This window comes from Cucurbita maxima, unplaced genomic scaffold, assembly GCF_002738345.1.
Source record: "Cucurbita maxima cultivar Rimu unplaced genomic scaffold, Cmax_1.0 Cma_Scf00001, whole genome shotgun sequence".
In the NCBI taxonomy this organism is placed as follows: domain Eukaryota; kingdom Viridiplantae; phylum Streptophyta; class Magnoliopsida; order Cucurbitales; family Cucurbitaceae; genus Cucurbita; species Cucurbita maxima.
The window spans coordinates 6,798,493-6,810,462 of record NW_019272017.1 but is presented as its reverse complement, the minus strand read 5'-3'; the positions used below and the strand labels follow the sequence as shown (position 1 = coordinate 6,810,462).

The following is an 11,970-nucleotide window of genomic DNA, read 5'->3' as shown; positions in this document are numbered from 1 at the left end:
TTTTTTTTTTTTTTTTTTTTTTTTTTTTTTTTTTTTTTTTTTTTTTTTTTTTTTTTTTTTTTGTAAGTCCAGGAATTTTGTACAATTATCTGAACTTAGCATTGTGTCTCCTTGCCCAGTTAACCATTGCCGGCATCATATTTGCTGGGATGTATAGTCCAATGCATTCTAGTAATAAGGTGTGGCATTCAATTCTATCATGTTCATAATGCGTAGAGATACCTAGGTTTGATGCTGGTGTCGAGGTGTGCATTGATTCTGTTTCACCGGTGCAGATGAAATCATTGGCCACGTTTCAGCATGATGCAAGCTGCATGGTGCTTTTGATGGATGGAAGTGCTGCACTGGGTCTTGATTTGAGCTTTGTAACTTACGTATTTCTAATGGAGCCAATCTGGGACAAAAGGTAATACAAAAGCATTTTATGTTCAAGTCGTTTGATGGATGATTTAGACCTTCGTACAGGACTATATAATAAAAATAAGTTGTTCTTCACCATCTCAAATACCCTTGCAGCAGATCTGATTTTTGATTTGAGAGAGAATCCTGACCATCCTTCTGTCTTTCATCTGAATGAAGTCTTATCACTTCAAGTATACAACCCATATATAAGGATACCAAGAACTTTCAAACTTGGTAGAGAGAGTAAATAGTGAAAGTGTCTCTCCTAGTAGTTTGAGCATGGATGAATCTGTTTTGCTAAATGAGAAAGTGGTTAATGAGAAAAAAGATTGGTCGAGTCCTGCAGACTTTCATTGAACGATAGGTCTTAAATTAGTTGATTGAATTTTCTCATTCCGTTAGTTATGCTGCGACCTGAGGATTTTTCACGACTCATCTACTGCAATTAGTTTGCACTGTGAAGAATCAGATTTACTAGGCATGTAGCTCTTGCCTTATTGTTGCTGATATATTGTAGTCCACCGTTTTTCTGCAATAAACAATTAGAAAGGTCTGGATTCACGACTCATCTACTGCAATTAGTTTGCCGATATATTTTAGACCATAAGAAAACAGTTTTTGCAGTAATTGCAAGAATGAAAAAGTTCAACGAGGGGGATGTGATTGATGATGTTGCATGATGATGAATTGTCGCTTTATGTAGCCAATTATGTCTTTAGCATAAGATCTGATCTTGGCTTCGTTAATTTTGTGAGTTGTGATTAATACACTTTTTCCTCATTTGGTTAATTTTAAAAAACAATCTTTCCTCTTTCCAAATAGTCTTGTATTAAGCTCCTAAAGCACTAGAGTGAATTACTACTTATTTCCTCCCTTATAAACCTCTGTTATTAAACATCTTGAAATATTTGAAAAACAGGCTAATTCATTATTTATTTTCATCTTTCTTTGAATGTTATCTTGGTTTCCATCCCATACATTTTCAGATCGTCATGCATTTTGCACTTTTAATCCAAGTAATGGATCAATATTTCTATGCATTTGGCTCTGACTTCTCAAAAGATAAAGCATTAATAACTAATCCATCGTGGCTGCGCAGTATTCTTTTTTAACTGCTTGACATAGGATTGTTTTCAATTATAGTAATTCACTCAATTATTTCTCTTTTTTAGCATGGAGGAACAAGTGATTAGTCGTGCTCATCGGATGGGTGCTACTCATCCTATTCATGTTGAAACCTTAGTAATGCATGAAACAATTGAAGAGCAAATGGTACAGTTTCTACAGGTATGCCATATGTTCTTGAAATAGTAGTGGGGTAGTGATCTTGCCTTGGGCATTAACAGTTTTGTTATTACTTTTTCTTTTTCTTTTTCTTGTGTGTGTGCGTGCTACTGGGATGGGGAGATTTAAATCGGAGACCTTTTAGTTGAAAGTACACACTTTTTGCCAGTTGAGTTATGCTCAATTCGCCTTGAGTATGAACAATCTCATTATTATGTGCTCTAGTTATTGTAATTTTGCATCCTGTTTCTTGATCTTGGGCTGTTCATTTTTGTAGGTGCCTCTTTTTTTTTACTTTCATTTATCTTAATAAAAGCTGGTTTCTTTTTTTAAAAAAACAAAAACCTGTATGCTTGTATAATTATATTACAGCAATTTCTTCCGAAGAATTTACTGAAGTTGTCTTTGATTTCAAAGGTTCAGCTATCAGGATTTGAGGACCTCGGTTCCTCATTCTTGATAAAGCACACCTTTTTTATCTGTTATGTTTTGTTTCACACACAAGAAACCTTCTATTAAAGTGGAAAACATGCACTTTTAAGCCTCTTTAATTGTATGAGGCACGACCCAAAGAACATCTTAAAGATAACGTCTTAAAATTAAAGAAATCCCTAAAAACCTTATACAAAGTTTCCCTTTCCGTTCTATTTTTAAGTGCTAAGATGCATCTGGATGAAGAGAGCCTGAACATTCTATTGGTCACACCTAGATACCCCAAATATCTTCTTCTACATATTGTGGAGAAGTCCAGAAAAGTAAAGAAAAGCACCTGGTCCTGGTTTCACAATTTTGGTATCAACAATACTAGTTCTGGAGGAGGCTGATCTAGGATTTTTCTATTGAATATGTTCAAGATATTAACCTCTCCAGTGGGGTTTAGCAAAAGATAACCCACGTTATTCATTTATCTTAAAGGCTAAATGTTCAAATCTCCACCAACATTGTTGAAATAAAAAGAAACAAAGTTGATGAAGGAAGAATTTGGAAAGCCGGATTATGTAGACTAAACTCTCTTTTGCACATTCTATGATTGATTTTTTTTCCCCCTTAAATGGTTGATTTTTCTGAAACGCTCCAGGTCATTCTTTTTAATGCTTTAAACCTCATTATTTACTCTTTTCTCAACATGCTTTGTTTCCCCCCTTTTAAATGAAGGATACTGATGAGTGCAAAAGATTGATGAAGGAAGAATTTAACAAGCCTGATTATGAAGGACCACGTGCTCATCGTTCAATGCAGGATTTTGCTGGGAGCAATTATCTTTCTCAGCTCAAGTTTGTGAGGACAAATCCTATGATGGAAAAGTCTGTAGAGAATATTTAATTGTACAGTGCAGTTCTCTGACATATCTTATTGCTGTTACTGTGGACATTATGATAAGATTGGTATCACAACTTGAAGGGAAAGATCGAAGCAAAGAGTCTGCAGTCGCTCAAATTCTATTCATAAAAATCAAGAAATAGTTCGTGTATGTTCATTATGTTTCCAGTTCCAAGTTATTGCTGAAGACTAAAGAATTCAATCAGCATATTGTTATTACTTAGGTTTAGAAGAACTTGGATCTTCAAAATGTGTATCATTCAGTAGAGTAGTCTCCGATGGGCAGAAATATGGAGTGAGCTCCTTGGTGGATAGAAGATGTTGACTCTCTTCATAGCAAACGGAAAGGGCAAAGCATTTTTATTGTAATGGGGGGTAGGTCTCATGAGATCTACGCAGCTGTAGGAATCAAATAAAGCTCGCCAAAAGAGCTGTCCGGTATAGTGATTCTGATTCCCTCACAAATCCATTCCTGGTCCTAGCAGCAGATGTCTGGCCAGGTTCGAATTCATATTAGACTTTTATTTGTTTGAGCTGCTCCCACACATGATTTTTGGAGGGAATATAACCCCATTGTACACTTATTATCAATTTTTGTTCTGCTCTTATAAGTTGGCTAAGCCATTGAAATATTGGTTCAGGTTGTAATACTGCTGGTGTAAGAATGAAAGGTGTCCATATATGAGGTAGAATGTGTCTGCAAAATTTACCATTTAAAAAATCACCATTTCAAATTGATGGAAATAAATATTCTGGTAGATATTTGATCGATTAACCATATTCCTGACAAAGCCTGACTTATCTTGTGCTTTATAAATTATATCAATGTGAATTAACTTCTTTTTTCTCATTTGCTTTATTCAGTATGTAAAAGATTGAAATTAGGGCAAGCATCCAAGAAAGGTTGGTTGATTGAGGAGCTTCCAGTTTCTAGTCTGCAAGAAAGCTAAGATCTCTGTACTTCATTATCTTATTGAGAAGTAACCATGAATTATCTTTAGGTAAAGGATAGAAATGGATAACCTCAGTGCTAGTGCTTTTTTACTAACTTTCTGACAAAATAAAGTTAATATATATATATATATATATATATATATATATATATATATATCAAAAGAAAGAAGAATGAATAGAAGGTTCCTTTTCTACCCTTTTTTTCTAAATCTTTTTGTCATAATCACACCACAAAAACTACAATAGGCACTCTCAACTTTGGAAGTTTGACCAAAATCACAATGGCTACACGCTAGCTACTTTTCTTGCCTTCTCTTCTTACTCTTTTGTGGATAAGAATCAATGTATTACTTTTACTAGGATTAAATATTGAATTATTATATTGTTTGTTTTAGTAATTCTTAGCTTCGTTTGAACATAACTTAGTGGTCAAGCATTAGTGTCTCTTGTATGCTCTAAAAGAGAATTTATTTACTCTATTTGCATTTTTTACTATGAGTGTCTTTTTGATCTTCGATATTGATTCAAGATTGAATGGTTTTATTCTAACAAGGCAAATATGAAGAAGGAAGAGAATTTTTCCAATATCTTGCAGATTCTCTCCAATCTTCAAGATCTTTCCACTTTCTTTCCTTTCCTTTTATGAGATTAAGATAAATAGAAAATGACAATTATTAAAACACCAAACTGAGAAGTCTGATTCTTTCTTTCTTCTTCCTCTGTTATTTTGTATTATTATTTATTAATTATTTTAGGTAAATGAGAAGTCTGATTCAAAACATGAAGGATGAAGGTTTAAAACCTATAAGTTCTTGATTAAGAGTAAATATTTTATACCTTAAATGTTTCATATTTATTGAACTATGCTAGTATTGGCGTAGACATTTTGATTAAGAGTAAATGTTTTAGGAATGTTTTATGCCTATTGAACTATGCTCGTATAATTTTCTGTCAAGATTTTTGAAAGTTCCATCAACATTTTTGAAAATTTGAAAACTCTTTTCTTTTTTTCATTGTTGAGATATGAAATTTCAAACTTACCCATTATGACTCCTCTGGAATTCTTCCCAGATTGACAAGAAGTTTCGTGGAGAATTTGGAAACAAGCAAATCTTGACCAAATTCATTCAGCAATCTTATTAGTGGCTCAATGCCAAAATTGGAAAATTAAAAGACAAAAGATTGTATGCCTTAATTTTGTTTGTTTGTTTGGGTAGAGATCGAATCATGAGTACAAATATCTAAACTACAAAATAATGAGATTTCTAAGCCTAAAAATCCGAATTTTCATCAACTTTGTACATTCAGACATTCAGAATGATTCACTCTTGTAACATTAGAAAGTACATAATAATGGTCATTTAACTCTAAGAACTGATAATGTAAGCCAGAAGTTTAGAGAGGTTCATTGTATTTTGCTCTTGTTCTCTCAGATGATTGACTCTGTTCCATTTCCTTTCTCTTGTTATTGTTGCAATCCATTTCCTTGGCTTTTCCTCTGCATATGAAAGGCTTAAGCTTGTTGACATCAGATAATTTCACTGGTTTCAGCAAAAACTCCTCAGCTCCTTCTTCCAAACATCTGATTCAAAACAAATAATCAAAACCCAATTCAGATTGACATGATTGACATGAATTTACTGGTTGTTTATCATTTCAGATTTTGATTTGCTTGGAAACAAAATGGTTCGTGTTCTAGCTGTTTCCCTCCTCACCTGTTGATTCTTGCTGGAACATTCTCAGAGGACATAATCACAACAGGTATGTCTTTAACTGAGTCAGATTCCTGCAAAACCAGATAGGATTTTCCTTTTCAGATTGAAATTGGTTGGAAAGTAAGTGAACTCAACCAGAAAACTAAGCCTTATGACTTGAAAAGAAGAAGAAACTTGCCTTGATCTTTCTTAGAAGATCATAGCCTGTCATTTCTGGCATACAGTAATCTGTAATGATGAGATTAACTTCAATCTCCTGCAATCAAAGCAAAACAAATCAAAACGATGCCCAAAAGAACAACAAACAAACATCCAAATTGGAAATCCTTAACTTGATGATGTTGATGATGATGATTTTCAGGGGAAAAAGGAGAATGGATGCTTCCATTTCTCTCTCTAACCAAACCTAGAAGCTCCAAAGCCTTGCTTCCAGAATCCACAGCCGTAACTGTAAAAAGAAATAAACCAAACCAAACCAAACCAACTGTTTAGAGCCTAAATTCAAGCCATTCTTAGAACCCCAGAGAGAGTGAGAAAGAGAGAGAAGAGGGTTCAATGGCAGAGTACCGTTGAAGGAGGAAGTTTTGAGCAGCCTTTCAATCAGCTTCCTATCAACAAGGCTGTCATCAACAGCCAAGACATGGAACTGAGCATTAGAAGAGACAAGGGCCATGGGAATTGGAGGAGGAAGAGGAAGAAGAAGAAGAAGAAGAAGAAGAAGAAGAAGGAACAGAAAGGGGATTGCGAAGAAGGAGAGGAAGGAGATAGGGTTTATAAATGGAGGAGGAGAAGGAGAAGAAGAAGAAGAAAGAAGGCATGGCGTAAGATTAGAATGGGATATGGCGAAATCCTTTGAAAAATTTGACAGTTTGGAAAGGCAGATCCGACAGATTTTGTTACACAATCTCGTGGATCTCTTAGGGTTTGATTTGTTAGAATTCAACTAGAAGCAAGGAAGATGGTGCTTTGCTTTGATTTCTTCTTTTTTCCATTTCTCAATTATTTTAAACTTTGACTATTTGGGTTTTTTATTTTTTTATTTTTTTATTTTTTTATTTTTTATTTAATTAAAACAAAATCAAGTCTTCCTCTTTATTACTGGAATATTAATTTTTATTTAAACAAATCATCAACTATTAATTTGTCCTTCATTTCATGGTACTAATAATCTTTTTTTATTATTATTTTTAACTTTTAGGTAATTAATGAATGTGTTGGGTTTGGGTTGAAAAAATGTTGATTCATTTATTTATTTTCTTACCATATTTATATTCCTCTCGAATCTCATCTAAACCTGTATTAAATGTAGATGTTGCTGGATATTATTAGTGTTAATATATTTTATGTAATGTAATATTTTGTTGATTTTTTTTTCTGATGTTGATTTATTTTTAGTGTCGATGTTGATATCAATAGAATATTATATGTATGCTCGGGCATAGTTTAATGGATAAAGACAATGAAAATATCTTAAAACTTGACATGAATACAAGTCGGGTAAGAAGAATAATGAAAATTTAAAAGAATAAATTAAGATAATAATTAAAGGAAATAAAATAAAAAAAAAATATTTGAATTTATTTATGATGGAATCAAAAGGGGAGTACAGCCCTACCGTAGGAGCGTGATCCTTTAATCTTTAAGCACATGCAGTGGCCAGCCACCTTCTCAGCTCAAATTCCAGTGGATCTTATTTTCCAAAATTATTGAGATTCTTGTCATCAAATTTTTTGATTTTTACAATTTTTTTTCCTTTTTTTTCCTAATAAGTTTTGGATCTTGATAAAAATTAAATTAAATTCCTTTATCCAAATCTCCTAAAATAAAATCTCTTATTTTCACTTTTTTTTTATTTCATTTAATTTCTGTTTGTCTTTAATTTTATATATATAAAGAAATTAACATGGATTTTGACTATTCAACTTGGATTTGTATAAAGAAATTGAGATTTTTTTTTTCTTTTTTTTTTTCTTTTTGTAAAATATTGATATTCATTTGGGTGGGGGAGAAATTTGAGGCCTTCCCATTTGACAAAATAATAGTAAATAAATAAATAAATAAATTTAGGTTTGGTAAATATGGTGATATTTGAAAAATTATTATAAATCAACAAAATATTTTGAGAGAGGGAGTTTAATTATTAGGTTTGAAATCTTGGATGTTTGAGGCATAGCTTCACATCTCAACTTTGTTTTATTCTTTTTATCAAAAGAAAAGAAAAAAAAAAAGAAAAAAAGAAAAGAGAATCAAATTGAATAGAGAAAGCAAAAGAAAAAAAAAAAAAAGGTGTCATACTATATGACGACCCGACTTTTCTAAATCTAGATCGACTTTGATCCTCACTAAATGTATGTTATTGTTTTAAAACTCTGAGACAAAAATATATAAAAACTATTAAATAATATTGCCACACTAAACAAACTCCAAAATATATATTAAAACGAACGAACCATCCGTTGCATTCTCTTAGTCGAGCCAACATGGAACCCATCAAAACGCCAAATCTTATGATAAAAACTTATATTAGAGAAATGTAATCGAACATAAAAACGAAATAAGAGATCAACAATCTTTTAACCGTCATTTTCTTCCTAAATGATTGATCGAAAAATACGAAATCTAGTACATTACGATAGACCAAATATTATAGGGTTTTGATCGAAAAAACTTCGAGCATTTGTTTACTAAATAATAACTAAAAGTTTGTGGGTTTAATTTATTAGGGAAATTTTGAAAATGATTCTTTTCAAGTGTTTTATAACATGTGAAACATTTTCTTTTAGTGCTATTTTAACTAATTTATTAATTCAATTCAAACTTATCCACATATTGTTTTTTGAGATATAAATAAATATGAATTATAAAATAAATGAAAACCATAAAATACAAGTGACTTGCACTATCTTCCAAACATGGGATTCTTTTTTTTAGTTTAATTTCAAATTTAGTCTCTGTTTGAGTCAAACTATTATTAAAATGTTGATAAATGTCACGATCATATTTGTCGAAGGCGTGTTACCAGTAGCTACATGTCGGATATCCTAGTTATGCTTATCCAAAACGTGTTATCCATGACTGCATGCTTGTTCCAAACCCCTTTTATCTGGTTTTATGTTAGATAGATCGTTATTATTTCCTGTTGTGTCAATACAAGGGTGTATAACCTATCACCAAAATAATGTCTACAGTTGTCAGGGGTAAAATGTCCCAAAATGTACTTGAGACTCGAACATACGTTGCTATAGTCCGTGTAGTCAATTTTACACAACCGACTTGTTCGCTGGGTTAAATTAAGTGTCGCACAATCGCTTTAACCCAATAATATAATTATCCTATACAATTTTAACTCATTTTACTAACTTTATTATTTAATATATATATTATCACTTCCCAATTAAAAAAAAAAAAAAAAAAAAACAACACCATTAAAATAACTTTTAACTACAAATTATTAAAAGACAACAAAGATTAATAATGATTAGAGGGATTAATCTCATAATTATAGGTTCTCCCTCTAATCATATGATAATGATTAATCTTCAAATCATGTCATCTCCATAGCCTCCTTTGTTGCTGTTCGTCACATGATCTTCACCATTTTTCCCTCCAACTCTCTTATACACATAGCCATTGGCAACCCAAATGTAGCAACACAAATTCAAAGCGCTCAACCCAGCCAAAACCCAGTAAAAGTACTGCAGTTTTGAACGGTTCATATTGTCCACCAGCCATTTGTGGTGACTCGCCGCCTGGACTGCCGAGATGATGGCGGTGCTCAGAAAGTTCCCGATTCCGATCACGCTGATGTACGCTGCAGATCCTATGCTCCTCATGGATTCGGGCATTTGGTCGTAGAAAAGTTCTTGGAGACCCACAACGGTGAAGGCATCGGAGACGCCACAAAGCATGTATTGTGGAATTAGCCACCAGATTGTCATCGGAACCGTCACTTTTGGAGTGTCGATGAGGCCGTGTTCGGCGGCTACAGCGACCCTTTTGGCCTCTACCAAAGCGGAGGCGACCATGTTGAGGATTGAGATGAATAGGCCTATTCCTATTCTTTGTAGTACCGTTATGCCTACACAAAACAGTTAACTCAGTAATAATCGACATATATTCATTTTCTTAACCTATAATTTGGACCTAATTTCGACTTATAGCTCGATTTCTATGATTTGAAAAAAGTACATACCGGAGTGGTGGCCGGTAAACTTTCGGGCGGAGGGGACAAAAATGCGGTCGTAGAAAAGAACGGTGAGAAGGATGGTGAGGCCGACGACGCCTTGAAGAGACGCCGGCGGGATCTGAAAGTGGGGGCCGATGGAGCGAAGCATGGTGGAGCCTTGCTTTGTGAAGAAAGTGTGGATCTGAGCTTGCACCACTGCAAACATTAAACAACTAAACCACACCGGAATTAGCCGTCCCAACATCTTTACCTCCTCCACCTCCGTCACCGTGCTTAGTCGCCACGGGTCTCGCTTCTTCCTCGCCTTGTCCTCATCATCTATCAAAGTCGCCTTATCCAAAATCCTACTTCAAACGCGATCATATTGTGTTTAATACAACATTAAACTTGCCCGATAAAAAAGCAGTCTTTAGGTCATCGTATGATTCAAAATTCTTAACTTTCATTATATTAACTAATAACACAATATTCAAATTTTATATATTTATCAAATATTTTTAATATTTAAGAATTTATTAAATAACATGGAAACTTTTATTTATAAGGGCTAAAAAACAAAATTAAAATTAAAAAAAAAAAAAAAACAATAAATATTAAAATATTATTATTTTTTGAAAAAAAGAGAGTTGACCTATGAATGAAAATTAAGACATACCCGAATTGGCTTCTGCGATACAAAGTCATAGGCTTGTGTTGACCTTCATCCTCATTTTTGGCATGACTATCTTCCTCGTAACACACTCTCCATTCCTGGCGCGTATTATCCACGCGCAACTTCCTCGCCGCCGCCACCACCACCTGTGCTATTTTGGTCAACGGACTTCCGACGGGAATATGGCGTCTGTACACCTTCACTCCGCACAAAAACAGTAGTAACGCCGCCGCCAAAACTCCGGCTAGAATTCCGAAACTCAGTCCCCATCCGATATTATCCTATTATAATTTTTTTGTTTTTCCAAAAAAAAAAAAAAAAAAGAAAGAAAACTGAGATAATTATATATTTAAAAAAAGAACTCTTTTTAATGGCCTAATAAATTATATATTTTTAATTTAAATATTAAATTTTATAATATTTATTTTTTTCTAAAATTGTTCGCTATTCATATCCCAATGCCTATTTAAAGAATTAAAGCAAAAAAATTTCTTTTTTTTTTGTCCCCACATAAATAAAAAGTTTAAAGTAAAAATTTTCCCTTTTTTTTTTTTTAAAAAAAAGCATAATTTTGGTCATCCCATATTTGAACCTATTTTTAATCAATCTGACACAATCAAACCGGAAGCCGGTCGATCAGAACCGATTTTAATAAGCCGGTATCAATTTGAGCCGGTTTAATTGATTTTTTCGGTGATATTTTGTCTTTTTCTTGCAGCCATAATAAATAATAAAACGTTACCACTTCTAAATAAATAAATAAATAAATAAAACAATACCTGAACGTAAATAACCACAAAGACAGCTAAAGTGGACCCCACCACAAGGCCCACATACCACCAATTAAAGAACGAGCTTTTCCTCTTCCTCTGCTCCGGCGTGTCCTCGTCGAACTGATCGGCGGCGAACGTCTGCACACAAGGACGGTGGCCGCCTTCTCCGACCGACAAAATGTACAGTGCAAAAAAGAACACGGGTTTCCGGTGACGTGCTCCGATCACCGTCGCCGATAGCGTCAACAGCACCATTCCAAGGCAGTATATAAGAGAGGAAAATATTATGGTTTTGAACCGGCCGAGCAGCGAGTCGGCGACTAAGGCGCCGAGTATTGGGAAGACGGCGGAGACGCCGGACCAGTTGTTGACCATCTTGGCGGCGGTGGCGGTAGGTTCATGGAAGACGGTGGTGAAGTACATGATGAGATTGCTGGACAAGCCGATGAAAGCAAATTGCTCGGCGACCTCGACGACTGTCAGAAATGAAAAATCTGTCAGAAAATTGAGAGACCCAGAAAAGGAAAAAGTAGTAAGGAATTTTACATATGACAAAGATGGCAGCTTTCCACCCGCCGGCGGGAGGTTGGGAGGGGCGGTCGGAGAGTTTCCGGTGATCGGGAAGTTTGGTGGGGAGGTGGAGGAGAGGGGCGGGGGATTTTTCTTCCTCCATGGGAATTAATA

General features: G+C 34.2%; 2 protein-coding genes and 1 pseudogene across 2 annotated transcripts in view; 1 reads left to right on the top strand and 2 right to left on the bottom strand.

Moving 5' to 3' along the window:
* Positions 1 to 6,648, top strand: part of LOC111497324 (F-box protein At3g54460-like) — a 12,199-nt gene extending 5,551 nt beyond the window's left edge. The window contains 7 exon segments of the mRNA XM_023148132.1: positions 120 to 179; positions 276 to 406; positions 1,575 to 1,689; positions 2,842 to 3,761; positions 3,871 to 3,909; positions 5,621 to 5,721; positions 6,037 to 6,648. Of these exon segments, the coding sequence (XP_023003900.1) occupies positions 120 to 179; positions 276 to 406; positions 1,575 to 1,689; positions 2,842 to 3,009 (474 nt within the window). The 3' untranslated portion in view covers positions 3,010 to 3,761; positions 3,871 to 3,909; positions 5,621 to 5,721; positions 6,037 to 6,648.
* Positions 5,156 to 6,526, bottom strand: LOC111497499 (annotated as a pseudogene).
* A 2,438-nt stretch (positions 6,649 to 9,086) lies between the features above and the next one.
* On the bottom strand, positions 9,087 to 11,970 carry LOC111497415 (protein NRT1/ PTR FAMILY 5.4). The gene is made up of 5 exons (XM_023148233.1): positions 11,833 to 11,970; positions 11,293 to 11,762; positions 10,517 to 10,794; positions 9,868 to 10,205; positions 9,087 to 9,753 (listed from the first exon to the last, which is right to left on the bottom strand). The coding sequence occupies exons 1-5, from the start codon at positions 11,957 to 11,959 to the stop codon at positions 9,215 to 9,217; spliced, it is 1,752 nt and encodes a 583-aa protein (XP_023004001.1). The 5' UTR covers positions 11,960 to 11,970; the 3' UTR covers positions 9,087 to 9,214.

Bases quoted from the DNA above. Each gene is read 5' to 3' on its own strand.
- LOC111497415 (XM_023148233.1), bottom strand. From the start codon at position 11,959: ATGGAGGAAGAAAAATCCCCCGCCCCTCTCCTCCACCTCCCCACCAAA. The intron at 10,795-11,292 runs GTATTGTTTTAT...AAATTATAATAG, and splicing joins TTGTGGTTATTTACGTTCAG to GATAATATCGGATGGGGACT. The intron at 9,754-9,867 runs GTATGTACTTTT...TGTTTTGTGTAG, and splicing joins GTTTACCGGCCACCACTCCG to GCATAACGGTACTACAAAGA.